The 17,680-nt window shown below is 36.0% G+C and overlaps 1 protein-coding gene across 3 annotated transcripts in view; it reads left to right on the plus strand.

The window, feature by feature from the left end:
• The window catches only part of RSPO2 (R-spondin 2), a 165,029-nt gene that overhangs the window by 100,589 nt on the left and 46,760 nt on the right, over positions 1 to 17,680 (plus strand). For all 3 annotated transcript variants that reach the window (XM_085020405.1, NM_001293141.1, XM_085020406.1), the window contains 2 exons: positions 9,169 to 9,312; positions 11,818 to 12,006. In XM_085020405.1, the coding sequence (XP_084876531.1) occupies positions 9,169 to 9,312; positions 11,818 to 12,006 (333 nt within the window). The remainder of the gene's footprint in view (positions 1 to 9,168; positions 9,313 to 11,817; positions 12,007 to 17,680) is intronic.

The raw sequence follows: 17,680 nt of genomic DNA on the forward strand, positions 1-17,680 counted from the left end.
TATTTTATGAATGGGTAGTATATATAATTAAAATAATTATGCATACATATGTGTCCTGGTACCTCATTTGAGCTTCCTTCCATCTGCCATCTTGGATTATTCTAGTTGGTGAAGTTTTATACTCATAATAGCTCATATTCTTTGATCACTAGTTACACAGTAGATACTGTGCTGAGATCTTTGCCTCTATTAAACTTCTGATGCTGTCAAATCTGAGTTAGGGCCTGATGTTACCTCCTTTTTAAAGATGAGGATATTGAGGAAAAGAGAGCTTAACTGACTTGCTCAGAGTCCCACAACAGTTAATGAGCCAATATTTTAACCTCAGATCTGCTAACCACTGTACAATTTGAAAGGCCACTATATTCTCAGCACAGTTCTTATTTCTTGCCTTTGGCTCTTGTTCTAAGTGTTCTGTTCTACACTTGACATAGTGGAATTTCACTCTGTGCTAACTCTAACTAATAACTAGCCTCTCAGGCTAGAGGTCTAATCAGAGTTGTAGCCGCCAGCCTATGCTAGAGCCACAGCAATGGCAACACTAGCTCCTTAACCCACTGAGTGAGGCCAGGGATTGAACCCTCAGCCTCATGGTTCCTAGATGGATTTGTTAACCACTGAGCCACGATGGGAACTCCTATTCCAGTGGGTTTTATACAGACTACTACCCTGGATCTTCTGTTAACTTAGTGAAATTAATGCTTGTATTCTACATCATCACTCAAATAGTTCAGTTGTAAATATGAAACACTGAGTCCTGAAGCCTCTGATTCTGTCCTTTATTTTCTTTAGGTTGAAATATGATGAAGTTTCTAATGAGCTGTTACATAACTAGACCATACTAGAAAAAATGTAATTTTAGATTTTAGGTCATAGTTTTGATCAGTTCCTACTCTAATGGGATTATTGCAGTAATACACACTAGAAAGGCATGATTTGGGTAACATAAAGCTTAAAAACTTTATTTAGGGGTATTTATAAAACATTGCAAGTTTTGAGAAGGAATGTTAAACAGCAGTATTTGCAGTTGTTAGAGAAGTCTAAAATATTTAAACAATTTTAAGAAACCTCATATTAAATTGCACAGTCTATTACTTTCCATGTTAAGAAATTGCTAAAAGTATTATTTCAAATGTCTTTTTGGAACAATCTGTCTCTTTTTAACATTTTTTATTTTTTATTAAAGTATAGTTGATTTACAATGTTGTGATAATTTCTGCTATACAGCAAAGTGATTGAATTATGAACATGTATACATTCTTCATTATATTCTTTTCCGTTATGATTTATCATAGAACATTGCATATAGTTCTCTGTGCTGTGTAGGACCGTGTTGTTTATTCCCTCTGTGTATAATAGCTTATCTCTGCTAACCCTAACTTCATTCAGTTCCTCTCCCAACCCTTTGCTCCTTGGGGCAAATCTCTTTTCCTTGTCCATGAGTCTCTTTCTATTTTTTTGTAGATAGATTCATTTGTGTCGTATTTTAGATTCCACATGTAAGTGATAAATACTATTTGTCTTTCTCTTTTTGACTGACTTCACTTAGTATGATGATCTGTAGTTCCATCCATGTTGCTGCAGATGGCATTATTTCATTCTTTTTAAAGGCTGAGTAGTATTCCATCATGTGTATCTGCCACATCTTCTTTATCTCTTCATCTATTGATGGACATTTGTGTTGTTTCCATATCTTGGCTACTGTGAATAGGGGTGCATGTTTCTCTTTGAATTATAGTTTTGTCTGATTATATGTCCAGGAGTGGTATTGCTGTGATATATGGTAGTTCTATTTTGAGGTTTCTGAGGAATCTCCATACTGTTTTCCATAGTGGTTGAACCAACTTATACTCCCACCAACAGTGTAGGAGTGTTCTCTTCTCCACACCCTCTTGAGCATTTGTTATTTGTGGACTTTTTAATGATGGCTATTCTGACTGGTATATGGACATCCATATGTCTTCTTTGGAGAAATGTCTATTTATGTATTCTGCCAATTTTTCAATTTAGTTGTCTGTTTTTTGTTGTTGTATGAGCTGTTTGTGTATTTTGGAAATCAATCCCTTGTTGGTTGCATACTTTACCAGTATTTTCTCCCATTCTGTAGGTTGTCTTTTTATTTTGTTTATGGTTTCCTTTGCTGTGCAAAAGCTTATAAATTTGATTAGGTTTCATTTGTTTATTTTTGTTTTTGTTTCTACTGCCTTGGGAGACTGACCTAAGACAACATTGGTACAATTTATGTCAGAGAATGTTTTGCCTATGATCCCCTCTAGGAGTTTTATGGTGTCATAGCTATGTTTAAGTCTTTAAGCCATTTCGAGTTAATTTTTGTGCACAGTATGAGGGTGTGTTCTAACTTCATTGACTTAACATACAGCTGTCCAACTTTCCTAGTACCACTTGCTAAAGAGACTGTCATTCTCCCATTGTATATTCTTGCCTTTTTTGTCAAAGATTAACTATAGATGTGTGGGTTTATGTCTGGGCTTTGTATTCTGTTCCATTGATATCTGTTTTTTTTTTTTGTTGTTTTGTTTTTTGTTTTTTTTGCTGGTACCACACTATTTTGACTACTGCAGCTTTGCAGTATTGTCTGAAATCTGAGAGGGTTATGCTTCCTGCTTTGTTCTTTTTCCTCAGAATTGCTTTGGCAATTCTGGATCTTTTATTGTTCCATGTAAATTTTAGGATTATTTGTACTGGTTCTGTAAAAATAATGTCATGGGCAATTTGATAGGGATCACATTATATCTGTAGATTGCTTTGGGTAGTATGGCCATTTTAACTGTATTAATTCTTCCAATCCAAGAGCATGGGATATCTTCCCATTTCTTTGAATCTTTAATTTCCTTTATTAACATTCTATAGTTCTCAGCATATGAATCTTTCACCTCCTAGATCAGGTTTATTCCTAAGAATTTTTTTGTGTGTGTGCAATTTTAAAAAGTATTTTTTTTTTACATTCCTTTTCTGACATTTTATTGTTAGTGTAGTTTTGTATCCTGTACCTTGCTGAATTCATTTATCAGTTCTAATATTTTCGTGTGGAGTCCTTAGGGCTTTCTATATATAGTATCACGTCATCTGCATGTAATGAGAATTTTACCTCTTTCCTTCAAATTTGGATACCTTTTATTTCTTGTTCTTGTCTGATTGCTGTGGCCAGGAATTCCAGTACCATGTTGAACAGAAGTGGTGAGAGTAGGCATTTTTGTCTTGTGGAACAAACTGTCCCTTTAATATCTGTTCAAATTTTAGTGTACATTGAGCCAAGAAACGTCTAGGATTTTCCAGGGGTTGGCTTGATGCTCTTTGCTCCTTGCAACTGCAACCTGAAGACTAAATGCCCCTCCACGTTTGTCTGCTACATTCTAAATGAAGGCACTGGGGAGTGGTTGACAATAAAGAGCAGTTGGAAAACAATAAATATAGTCAGGTTTTCAGGGTACGTTGAGGAACCTGAAGCCTACAGCCCTGGTGACCATGAAATAGTTGACGGGGATTCTTCAGTGTGTGTCTGAGGTCCTCTCTGCCTCATTATTTTTTTTTTAATTTTTTAATTTTTTTAGAGCCACACCTGTGGCATATGGAGGTTCTCAGGCTAGGGTCGAATTAGAGCTTCAGCTGCTGACCTGCACCATAGCCATAGCAATGCAGGATCTGAGCCACATCTATGACCTACACCACAGCTCATGGCAACACCAGATCCTTACTGAGCAAGGCCAGGGATTGAACCTGTGTCCTCATGGATGCTAGTCAGATTCATTAACTGCTGAGCTATGTGGGAACTCCACCTCATTCATTCTTTTCTTTCTCCAATAATTGGTTGTAATTTATAGAATTACAGTTTCACAGTTAGTTGATTTTTCTTTTTTTCCACTTAAGATTTTCGTTTTTTGTATGATTAAATTATGCTAAGACATTCAAATTAGAGATGATTTTTGTCACTCCATTTTTTTTCTAGGAAGGTAGATAAAACTCTGTTGGTGTCCCAAGGCCCTGAAAATGCTGCAGAACCAAAGGTTGAAGCAAGGAAGGAGGGTTAAATGTGGGTCATTCTCTTCTCTCAATTCATCTTCTCCACCCAGTTTGTCAGTTCTGTCAATTTATCATAACTCCTTTTCCATGACCATTACCTCTTGGAGTATAAGCCTCTCAATGGTTTTCCTTACCTCCACTCTCTTCCTGTTTTCAGGAAGATTCATTTCCTGAAAATGTGCCCTTACTAGCTCACTCTGTATAGACTTGAGTGTAGTTACATCATTATGTTGTTCCCTGCCTGGGTACCTTTCCTATGACTAGGCAGACAATCCCAAAGTGCGGGAACTTAGCTTTTTCATCTGTGTCTCTATCATCATGAAGCCCGCCCTGAGAGTCTCTTATCTGTCCAGATGAGTGAGCAAATCAGATAGCATTTTGATCAAGGTATTCTCAGGCTCAATCTATCAGCACTTCTTACTACTAGTTAGATCAAGCCCTAATCTTGAACTTAACATCATTTTTATTAATTTTAATTGTTACTTAAATCCTTAGAACCACACCAAACATAATAATTTATAATTTTATCTCTTTTTTTGAAACTATGTAAGAGGTAAAATTCTCCACCTATAGCAATCTAAACCTGAATAACCTCCCCTCCATCTAGCCTCTTCATTGGGCCCATCATATGCCACATGGGCCATCTCCACTGTGTTGTAATAAGTGGAGTCACCCTCCCAGGACTCTGCTTCCTCTGTCTCTCCCAACCTGGCTTAGCCAAGGTTCTAACTTCTATAGCACACATTACCTGCCACGCTTCAGTATTTACGTTCTCTATTATAATTGTTTTCAGGTGTTGGACTCTTTGTTTTCCAATAAGATTTGTCGTTCTTCACCAGCAACCATGGATTTTCTTTTTATATTAAAGATATTTACAGTGCATGTGCAAGCAATCTCATATTAAGCATTCAAATAAATTTTTAAATATAAGGAATTCAATTTTTAGATGGCATTCATGTTAGTTCACTTGGCAGGCACTAAAACTTGACCATGTGTCCAGCACTGTGTTAGAAACAAGGAATTCAGAGATGGAGGGGAAAAAAATGTTTGTAACGGCAGAACAGAAATGGATCTGTCTTCGTTGCTTCTAATGTACCCAGCACATGCTTCCAATATCTACGATGAGATGTTGCAATGCCCTGAAAGTGCCACATGGCCCCCTCTTTGGCTTTCACGCCTCCAGGACAGGGAATGGGTATTATAATTTTATATTCTCATAAAATGGCACAATACCTGGCACATACTACATTTTTTGAGAAGGTTTGGAAGGAATTATTGAACTAGAGAATAATTTTATAATGTTATAGTGGAGCCTGTATGGGTACTGAGGAAAGACAGAAGGAGTACGCAGCCTCTTTTTCTGTCTCTTGGCCAGAGTAATCCCCCTTGCCAGATGACAGCCCCATCAGATTATATTTGGACACAGTTTTATTTGGACAGTATTTTACTTAAACCGATACTGGCAGTCCCTCTCTTAGTGGATTACATTTTTGAGGAGGCACTGTAATTTAGAAGCATGTAAGTTGGATAAAACAGGGTCTTGTTTTTTTGAACGAGGACTTAAAAGCCCAGATTTTTTATAGACAGGTCCCATGTTTAGTAAACTTCGAGATACCCATTTCCTTGGGCTTGTATTGAGTAAATCCCATTGGTGTTTTCAAACTCATTTATTTATAAAATTGACATAAAGATTTTCCTGAACTGTTAATACAGTGGCTAGTACAGGGGCTATTTCCATCGTGGAGTAGACCTGATGGGTCATTTGGATGAGCAAGAATATATCTATATTTTCCTGTAAACCTTTTGCATTGTTTTGAATTTGTGTTTGTAATGAGAATTCTTTCGTTTTATATAAAAAATGAGTTAATAGAGTTGATGTGAATTCCAGTTATTTAAAGGTAACAAACTTAAGAAATTTGGGGGGCAGACGCTTCAGGTTGAGGGGAAATTATGAGGACTATGAGACCCTCCAAAATGGTGATTTTTCTCTAAGGATGAGAGTTCTGGGAGAGGTAGCTGAACTGGACAGTGGGTTGTGGGGAGACCTGGAGCCAGTGAGGAAAGGTTTTCAGGTGCTGAAGTGGGTCAAGAAGCCTACTGGCAGTATAGGTGATTTTATGTAGTTGCAGCATTAAAATGCTTTCTATTCAAAGGTGTTGGTGATTAAATGAATCATGTCAGTTCAAGCTGCTAAGTGTATAGGTGGCCTGCATTGGTTTTATGTGGTGGCAAAAAGTGACTGAGACTAGGAAGGTCAGCAGAGCTTCATTTGGTGTTACAACTTGGCACCAATCAAAGCTTTTATTTAAATGCTTCAATGAATAAAAAAATTTAATGTTTCCCCCAGTGATTTGGAAAGCATCATTGAACGTATGAAAATGAAAGTTACTGGCAAGAGATGGTCTATGATCACTTTGAAGGCTAAGGCAGGTTCAGCATTATCATATAAGGGGTATAATTTCATGTACCCACATTTGAAAAAAAATTGGGATAATATTTCTTAATACATCCTTGCCTGTTAAAAATCATAAGAATTTATTTTAGAATGTTAGTGTAATAGTATTTTCTGTAAATTTAAGTAGGTCACAAATGTGTATTGAAATTTTCTGTTTTATTTTTAATATATAAATACATTACAATTAAAAAGATTCATGTGACTCAGAAATAATATTTAACATTTCAAAATTCCACTGTCCCCCTTCCCAAATTGACTTTTCTAAGCTACTTCATATACACATGTGTATGCAGTTTTATTGCATCATACTCTACGTATCCTGCCTGCGACTTACCTTTTTGACTTAATGATGGGGTTTAGAGCTTATTGTCAGCCATGCTTATAATTCATAGGCTTTTCCATAGTTGTAGTATTTTACAATTTGAAGGCATCAGATTTTTATTGTACTTAAATTTGAGGACAAATAATTAAAAGCTTTCTTCTAGCCAGATTTGTGCCTGAAGAAGTCCTAAGGGACTTTAGAGAGAATGATAGTTATTTCAGAAATTCCACATTCCATGAACTGGTATTAGGAGCATGGAGTGAAACGAGGAAAGGGAGCTACAAGTAACAATAAAGATCAGGAAAGGGCCCTGTAAAATTATTTCCAAATGCCTATTGTGATATCTTTTTGGTCAAAAAACTTATTGGTGTTGGCCATGTTTTGTTTTTTTTTAAATCAGATCTTGTAGATAACAGCTGATTTATGAAGTATATAGTCTTCTAGTTTCATTTTTTTGTTTTTTGGAATGTTTATCATTATTTCTTGGAAAATAATTCTAACGGGAAGGGTTGCTTGCTTTTTAAAAAAATGTGGCAAGAAAACCAACAATTTGTGGACATGATGGTCATGTATCTTGACCATGATTTAGAAGCTACTGACCAGTGACACACCACTATTTTATTAAAATACGCTTTACAACATTTAAAACTGCAAATGAACATTTTATAGGGTGATAAGCCATTCTTCTATGCCCACCATCCTCCACTAAAAGAGCAATAGTGTAATTTGACTAGACTTTCACCCACACATAGCTGCTTTTCCAATTGTAACTTTGCTTGACATTTTAGAAATTGAATTAGCTGTTTCATGGTGGTCATTTAATCCATGAAGACCTGTTTAAATTCAAAATTGTTAGGTGAAGAGTTTCTGTTTTCTTTTTATAAGTCTAGAAACTGTCATTTATAATGCAGTCTATTTTAACAAAAACTCCTTTAGTGTTTATATTCTACTTTCTGGCTTTATCTTCTCAATTTTCAAAATTTTAATATTCAATGAGTACATGTTTTGGTTACATTTTTTATTCCATTATCTCTTTGGTTGCAAAAACTAGATTTTTAAATCTTTTCTGCATCGCTAAAGCACCAAACAGTACTGGCACTCAGAGGCTTGTTAAATGAATAAAAATGTTGCCAGGGAGTTTTCATAGAGCTTTATGTGCTGTTAATTGCCATCAATTAAATCTGTTACAAGTAATAATATACTGTAATCTGTTGAAAACCCTCACCTTTCAATTAACCAATTCTCTAACCTTTTCTTCCTTCTCCTTGAAGAGTAGTTTAGAGTATATTTATTTTCACCCAGACAAGCCAATTACCTCTGGCCCAGATGTTCCTGGCATACTAGGCAATCAGACCTAGAATATAAACCTATAAATTATTGCCTCATTTTAATCCTCGTAATGTGAATGGCTTAGTAGAAAACTGCATGTTTCTAATTCACTCTTGCTTCTATCTGCAGACTACCTAGTTTGAGACAGCCAATTTACAGATGTTATTGCAAATCTTCGCAATAGCCTTATAAAGCCAGTGACACATCTCTGTTTTCTTCAGAAGGAAGTAGAAGCGCAGAGAGGCATGTAACTGTTTGTTCAGAGTCGCAGAGCTGGCATTCAAAACCACACATAACAGACCTGAAAGCACCCTGTTTCACTGACTCTTCTCAATGAAATTCAGTGTGGTAAAAGAAAAAAGACCCGATTTAGAAGGCAGTCTGTTTGGGGGCCTTTTAGAACCAATGCAGCTGCTACCAGCTTTATGATTTAATCTTAGTCCTGGTTCCTTATTTGCAAAAAAGGGGTTCTACTTCTCACTTTGATGGAAAATTATGAAGACTAAGTGGAAATGTTTGGCACCTTATAGGTTTTCCAAACTACTCCTCCAAATTATGACATCCTCTGATGAAAGTAAATGCATTAAACGGAATTTTAATTTACTGTCCTAAAGCAGAAGATACTGATTAGAGTATTCCCATCATTTTTCACTGTAGGTCTTTTGAAGAGCAGAACAGATTTCAATCCCGGGAGCAAAGTAATTTGTAGTGGGGGGTGTTTACTTTTTCTTTTTAATCCTTTGTTTTAATCCCATTTGGAGTTGCAAAAATCTCTGAAGAGTCTCATACTGCCTAGGGCCCCAGGCTGGAACTGTGTTTTAGCCTATTGATGTGGTGAGCTGCTGGAAGAGGTAGGAGTGATTTAGAATGAGATGGCTTCAGAGAACAAATGAATTGAACACATATTTCTCTGACCGCTAGAATTCCAATTGAGCCAACTGGTGAGTTTGTGAAAGTTTTATTGGTGGAAGCAGTAAATTTTTGACTGAAATTTTCTCTTTCTCTTTAAAATTGTTTTTAGGATGCAGAATAGAAAACTGTGATTCTTGCTTTAGCAAAGACTTTTGTACCAAGTGCAAAATAGGCTTTTATTTGCATAGAGGCCGTTGCTTTGAGGAATGTCCAGATGGTTTTGCACCTTTAGATGAAACCATGGAATGTGTGGGTGAGTAGTTTTTCATGTCACTTTCAAACTTCAACTTTTAACACCTGTTTTTTTTTTTTGGGGGGGGGGGACATGCATGCTGAATGTATTTATCCTAAAAACAAATCAATTCTCTTGTTATTAATTAGAGCTGAAAATTATTTAAGTTCCTTGCTGTCTGAGTTCTTTAGTCATCCTGCCATGGGTAGTAGCATATATTTTGCTACAAAATTTGTTAGTTGTATATTTGTTAGGTTAAACTATTTAAATGCTGAGCATAATATTTATCGTCTATGTAATACACCCATGTCTTAATTATTTAATAAATTATTAATAACTGTTAAGGGAAAACATTTTGTTTAGAAGAAAAAATTTTCAAGCAGTGCCATGTGGTTAACTAGTCTATCACTTTTGTAATGTGTATTAACTATGGAGAATCTTAGTTATTTTTGTAAAAAAAAATCATTTGGGAAGAGATTTTTTTCAGACATACTTTGTTGATCAACTAAATGTTGCAAAGTATGTTAAAACAATTTTACTAAATTTGGATATGTAGAATGCATAATTTAATATAAATATATATGCTACTTGTAAATAGGAATGCACATTTTATAAATTTTATATTTTTGAGTGTTTATTAAACCCTTAGCATATTTTTATACCACTGATTAAAAGGCAAAGATCTGTCAGTACTTACATTAAAAAATTTTCTTTATTGGCATATAGTTGACTTAAAATATTGTATTAGTTTCAGGTGTATAGCAGTGAATCAGTTATATATATATATATATATATATATATATATATATATATATCCATTCTTTTTTTCCCTCATAGGTTATTACAGAATATTGAGTAGATTTCCTTGTGCTGTGCAGTGGGTTCTTGTTAGCTACTATTTTATATATAGCAGTATGATGTTAGTCCCATCCCACTAATTTATGCCTTCCCTTCACAGTCCCTACATTCTGATAAATGTCTGAATCTAATCTTAGGTGTAATAGCATCTTCCCCACTCCTACCCCCACCCTTGCTACCTCTGAATTTTGACGTGTTAATCATCTCCTATGGTGTACAACAAAGCAATGTGTTATAAGGAGTCTTTCCATCTCTTTAAAATGGAGACTTAAATTGAGAACTTTTTTCCTGCAGAAATATTGAAGTAGTCTGTAATTACATACATACAAAACTTTCAGAGAATACATTTAAGTGAGAGGTTTTTGAAGAAACATGTACTTATGTTCCTAAATATGTGTGAGTTAATGCACGCATGCAGACAACATCCTGTAGAGAAAAATGAAAGTCACTGGAAGAGCATATTCAAAATGCTGAATTCGCTTTTGAGAGGGAAGACCCACATTCTTTACAAATGTTCAGTGGAAATTCTTTGAAACCCTTAAATATTAACAAATTCACAATGGTTTTATGCATTTCCCTGAGTAAAAATCTAAAATAGTTTTGAAAAGCCTAAGAATCACCATGACACCTGGTAAGGTCTGGCATGTGGAAATATTAATTAGGTGTGGACTCTAGGCCTGAGTTCTTATCTGCTAGTGTGATGAGGCTTTTAATGGTGAATTTGATAAGGTTTAACTTTGCATATTTTTATCCTTTTATTCCCTCTCCCCTCCTCCCATCCTGGGAGGGGGAGGTGTTGGAGGGTAGCCTACTTTTCTAACATATGAATTTACAAAAGGGGGTGATAAAAACTTTTTTAAATTTTTTATAATGATTTTAATTTTTTTCCATTATAGCTGGTTTATAGTATTCTGTCAATTTTCTACTGTACAGCATGGTGACCTAGGTACACATACATGTATACATTCTTTTTTTCTCACATTATCATGCTACATCATAAGTGGCTAGACATAGTTCCCAGTGCCACACAGCAGGATCCCAGTGCTGCACAGCAGGATGTCATTGCTAAAATTCTTGCATACCTAGATAATACATACATTTTCACATTCCTGACCATATTTGTTTACTTTTTAAGCAAGAGCATCAGTTCAGGGAATAAGAAATACATGCAGTTGTTTCCAGACACCTATTAAAAGAATTGAAATAATCAGGAAATGTGAACGCATTCCCTATCCTTTTCATCAAGTACTTACTTCCAAAATTAATACACTTGTGAATTTCACTGGGAGTGTGCCGAATTGTAAAATTTTGTCTCCTGTCATGGTATGAAACTAGTGTCTTTTACTGTAGGTTTTAGCTATTGAATCTTTGAAAGATTATATATTTCAATGTCTTTAGAATGGGCCATTAATGTCCCTTCAAAAATGAACTAAGACCAATAGAAAGTTAAAGATTTTATGTTACTTATGTGACAGTTATTTATTATTTATCTGTAACTCTTGTTGAAAGAGTTCAAGTTCTCAAAAAGCGTATACACATCTTATAAGCTGTACAACTTAATTTTTGGTACCTGAAAGTGGGGAAGTGGAGAAAAACTGCAATATGATTTTGGTGACAGTGAAGAAATGTATACCAAATTGTTACCTGTGTTTGTTTTCTCTCTCCTAGAAGGATGTGAGGTTGGCCATTGGAGTGAATGGGGAACTTGTAGCAGAAATAATCGCACATGTGGATTTAAATGGGGTCTGGAAACTAGAACACGGCAAATTGTTAAAAAGCCAGCAAAAGATACGATACCATGTCCAACCATTGCTGAATCCAGGAGATGTAAGATGGCCATGAGGCATTGTCCAGGAGGTGAGTTCTGGTAATCACTGTCGTGGGCTGTGTGCTTTCTGAATTTTCCCCCTTCCTAATTACCCTTGCTCCAATATAGAATATTTATCCATGAAGGAAACCTGATGATAATATTAGTGAGCGAGTAAAATTCCACACTGTACTTCCTTAGAGATGTGTGTTTAAATTGTGAGGCATATAAAGTGAATATTTACTTTCATGATACCTTGAAAATAATTTAGAAGATTACGTTACAAATGAGCTTTTACAACAAGATTTCTAAAAGCCTGTGTGTGTGTGTGCGTTGAATTTTCTCTCTCTCTCTCTTTTTTTTTTTTTTTTTTTTGTTAATGTACCATAAAAGCCAGTTCTTATGAAATCAGGCCTTTGCAGATGTTGCTCTAAGAGAAGCAGCCAACTTTCAGTTAAGAAGAGTTTAGATTAGAAAGGTTTATGGAATCTGTAAAAATCATCTGTATCGTTACTAGTTGAAGATGACAACTTAAAATAAACTTGCCCAAACACTGGAAGGAATAAACATTGTCTTAATGTTACCACAATTAGCCAGTTCTCTTTGTTTTCATAATAATTTGTAGAAAACAGCTACTGGTATGTGTATGTTTATTTGTGTCTTTGTAGTAATTGTGCTGATTTGCAGTAATTATTCTGTATTAACAGGATTAGGCCCACTTACAAATTAGGAGAAGTGTACATAGCTCAGGTGCTGGCTATAGCCGAGTCAGTATGTTGAAAATGCAGTTCTTAGCGCTGACACTGAGGTTCTTAGAGCATAATCTCTTGTTACTGTTTATTTTATCACTGGTGGATGCTACACTGCCAAAGATGAAGTTAGAGTTTTTCTAGTGCACAGAACAGAAAAGCAAAAAAGAAAGTTGCATTTAGAAAATTGCCTTATGAAATAATCAAAACGTTCATTTGCCTTTGTTCTTGCTATTGGGGCATAGCTTTGCAGCTTCGTGCCTGTAGCCCAGAGAGGGAATATATATCAGCTTAGAATGGATTTATATTCATATTACATTGCCTCATAGAGAATGTCTATGATCCATGGAGGAAGACAAAACTTAAGACTCGAAGACTCCAGTCGGCCTCTGAGAACTATTAGATCCAGATTCAGAAGCTACTATTAGGAAGGCAGCTTTTCCTCTTGAATTAGTTTTGCTTTTCTTTGCTGAGTCTTTGAAACAAAGTTTTTTTGGGTCTGCTTTTCACTAACAAGGATGGTTTTGTTCAGTTAAACTGGGTATTTTTCAGTGAAAATATAAGAAAATATTTTCTTACAAAACTAATAAGCTACTTCTTGGATAGCTGAGAGCATTTAACCTGCAACCTTGTACCTAAAAACAAACCTGATGTATTCAGGTATTGGAAATAAAGACTTTCTTTGTTGTGTATTGTTTATATAACTACCCCCCCATTCCTGTTCCAGCAACGTGGTCCCCCAATTGTGGTTTACGTTAATAGCAAAAATTAACCTGAAAATGCTCCTATAACAAACATGCTTATGTGTAACAAGACCCAGCACCTTCCCCTCCTCTTCAAAACTATTTTGACCTAGCCTCATTCTTGTTTGAGAATTTTGCAAATAACAGCTAGATTGTTAACCTATAATGTTCATTGTATTTTTTATGCCTCCAACAACAGTATACCATCATAAGAAATACAGCCTAACACCGTCAGCAATTACGTCAAGCAAATGTTTATGTATCATCTGCTAATATTCTCCTTTTTGACAAGTGAACTAGTAATGAACTCTGATTTAATTTATATTTAGGTTTTACCAAATATTATTTATTAGGATAGACATTAGGAAAGACTCACTATTGCTCTAATCCCTGTATGTACATATCCAGTTGAATAAATTCAATTTTTAAGTACGTTTTAAAGCTTAGTTGGTTTACAGGGTTATATTGGAATTTGTTGTATGTTTTGTAAAAAGGGAACTAAAACAGAGTTGTGGATAGAAATGGAAAATGACTCTGTAGTCAAATAATGGCTACTTACAAATGTGGAAATTAAAACTAGAAAATTAATTTTGGAACTTGAGCACCAATTGATAAAAATTGGCATAACTTCCAGTGGAGTATCCCACCTTGCCTCAGGTGAGAGAGGAAAAAGTTCTTTTCTTCAATAGGTCACGGTAATTAATGGAAGAATGGAGAAGAAAACCACTTTATCCCATTTTACATCTTGACTTGATTTTGGTGATCTGCTTTGACAAACCATGCAAAAATGTAAGTCGTAATCAGGTTGGGAATACAGGCGTTTTTCAGATCTTTTCAACATATGTATGGATTTTTCTCCCGTTGGAGCCAATCTTAACCTGATTGCACACAAACGCAGCCTTCACCTCCTTCACACTAGAGCACAGGCACATTAAAATCAGCTGCTTTTGATTACTGGAAGGCAGAAGTTAGAGGTCAGCGAAATGGAATAGTCCAAAGTATATAAGATAGTACACTGAAAACTATTAAAAGTGAGAAAATAAATGGCTGTAAGATTTGAAAACAACAGTGTAATGCTTTAGCCTATTTTTCTCTAATTATCATATGCTTCTTTGCTTTTAAAAATGGAAGAAATTTTGGAAATAACTTAAGCCATGGACTGACTTTTGGCCTGAAGTTTCTCAGTATACGTCTCCAATTTTTTTTTTTTTAATTATCTTTTCTTTCATTTCTGATGACATAATCTGAGAGCAGCTTGGGCTTTTCTGACACTCATTCTTCCACATTCTGGTTTGGCGATCAGGAGATCTGGGTGTCTGCACCCTATCAACTCTTGAATTCTGTGACCCTTGGCAAGTCACTTAACCTCTCTTGGCCTATATTTCTTCATTTTTAAATTGACGATATTGGGGTAGATGATCTTTAAGATCCAGTTCAGGTCTAAAATCCAATGATTCTAGCACCAAGTGTCAACAGATATGGGTAAGTTCTGTGCTTGTCATGTGAAGGGTAAAGAACAGAATCGTAAAGCCAAGAGCATTGTTTCACAACCAAGAACTGAACACTTTCCCAGTAGCTATGCTGTGCGTGTGCCAAGCCTTTAAATCTGGCAGCTTTCACCCTATTCCTTCCTTCCTTCCTCCTCCATTTTCACAGATAGTGAACCTTCAAAAACTGAGCAAGACTCTTAAAAATCTGCACATGACCTATGGTTTCGATACCTAGATAGCAGGAGGATGGAGAAACAAAGAGGAGGGGAATCACAAAAGATGTTGGGGAGTTCCCCTCGTGGCTCAGTGGTATCGAATCTGACTCGTATCCAGAAGGATGTGGATTTGATCCCTGTCCTCACTTAGTACGTTAAGGATCTGGTATTGCTGTGAGCTGTGATGTAGATCAGAGACATGGCTCGGATCTGGCATGGCTGTGGTGTAGTCTGGGAGCTGCATCTCCAATTCAACCCTAGCCTGGGAATTGCCATATGTTGTGGGTGCAGCCCTAAAAAGACAAAAACAAACAAAAAAGATGTTTGGAAAAAGATGATTGACAATGAGTTGAAAGAAAAAAATTGAACAGCGAGTGTAGGAAAAAAAGGGAAAAAAGAAGGAAATACTAAGAATGAAGGCTATATTTATAGTAGGTATGACTATCTTTACTCCCTTCCCTACCTCCCTCCTCACATTCATTAATAGAATCATCCTGTTGGGACTAAGTTATTCTATTAATATATAACCTGCAGCTTTAAAAGGAAGGGATTTCAAGTCTGAACTGTATTGTACACTGGGCAATTTATTAATAGAAAAATATAAACATGTTATTAGTCTATGTAGATGACAAATGGAAGAGCAAGATCATGGTTGCTGAGGTATGAAGTTGGAAGGTATTCTTGTATGGGGGAGCTGATGTTACTTGGAGGTGACTGTAGTCTTTCCTAGAATTGGCTACTACAACCTCAACATGAAGTATTCTGTCCCATCTGTAAAGTCCCATGACAACTAATTTTAATTTATTCAGCAGATATTTAGTATTGTGTACCAGTGATTGGTCTAGGTGTGATATTGTTCAAAGAGTTCTTAGAAAGTTTTTCCTAGTGGGAATCATGGTGATAAAGAAGTGCATGTGTGTAATTTCCCATGGAGATGGGAGCTGTGTGAAGAAAAATAAAGCAGGAAAATCCAGTGAAAGTTTGGATTGGGAGTGTATTATGCAGGGTGTTCAAGGACCTAGAGGGAATAACATTTGATCAGAGATCTGAATGAAGGAGATCTTTTGAAGACCTAAGGGAAAGTTTTTTATCTATTGACTCAATGGCTATGTTTTGTAAATATCCTTGATTCTCCTGCTACATATTAGGGAAGGGGAAAGAACTGAGATCCAGGAGGTGCTGACTGGTTCATGGTGATACAGCAAGTCATTAAGGGTAGAGTTAAGAGTAGGGCCAATGTCTTGCCCAGGTTAAGTTTTCCTGTGTCTTTTCCTTGTTCCTTATAATAAAAATTGATGACAAAGCTATTTCAACATTGAAGTAACTAACTTTAAACTGTTTATCTCTCCGCTTTGACGCATCACTTTACTTTTTTTTTTTTTAATAAATATTTAAAAGAACATGGCACTCTGCAGTCACTACCCACTCTGAGTGTCTTCCCACTCGAGATATATAGGGAATCATACCTCAAAGGTCATTTCATAAATGCCAAAGTGTTGAGCCATAGGCTTTGTTTTGATCAGACCATCCCTACTGATGCCTTTGTCTTCCATAATTTTAGTATCATTTGTTCTCAGTTTGTTGGTGATTTCAAGATTATTCTTGCCAACCTCAGTCTTTGAAAGTCACCCTCCAGCTAAAGCTGTCTCCTGTAGAGCTACACCTAGCCCACTGGCTCTTGTGCAGGAGCGCTGGGGGGGTCTGAGCCCCTTCCCCACATCTAGTAGCTCTGTGCCAGGTGAGGCTTTTCTCTTTCTGACACATCTAAGCAATCAGGCTATTAAAGTCATTTGGGTGATGCTTTCGAAGATGCTCAGATAGCTTTCTCTCACTTGCTCTTGGCTGCCTCAACTCACCATACCAGTTGTGAGTAACAGTATGGTGTAATTCTTTAAGCCCAGCTGTTTTCTCTCAGGACTGTGCTAAAATTTAAATAAAAAAAACTGCCCCTGCCTACAATTCCAGTTTAAAAATAACTTGTTCCTCTTAAGTGACATTTCTTGACGAGCATCTTTTCCCCGCCCTGCCTCCACAGTTGCTTTTAACTTGGTAGGACACACAAACACACACAAAATACTATTTAACAACTTAGGTCCAGAATATCTGCAAAAATCTACTTTTTAAAAGGCAATAGTAATAGGACCGCTTTAATTTTTGTTTTTGGTATATAAATTGACAGCAACATGTGGATTAGGTATTAGATACTAGAACTAAAGATGGTTGTAGATTGTGATGGATTAAACTGAGAACAGGAAATAAGCACATTTTCAGTAGGATGGGGTCAAGAAAACATGCTATAGACATATGTTCTTTATTTCTCTACATTTTGTTTACATTTGAGTTGCAATTTATGTGGTCTGTTTTATACATGCCAACCTCAAGAGTAGTATGGAAGAGAAGAGGATAAGAGAAAAACCTCTTTTCTTTTGAAACTTTCAGAGTTGTCAGGAATGTGGATATTGAAATTCTTATATGAAGTAGATAACATCAAAAAAGGGGGGCAGTTCCCATTGTGGCACAGCAGAAA

The sequence above is a fragment of the Sus scrofa genome, chromosome 4 (assembly GCF_054392235.1).
Source record: "Sus scrofa isolate SSC_HxYL_T2T_F1_AM1 chromosome 4, Sscrofa_HxYL_maternal_Yorkshire_Landrace_v2.0, whole genome shotgun sequence".
Classification (NCBI taxonomy): Eukaryota; Metazoa; Chordata; class Mammalia; order Artiodactyla; family Suidae; genus Sus; species Sus scrofa.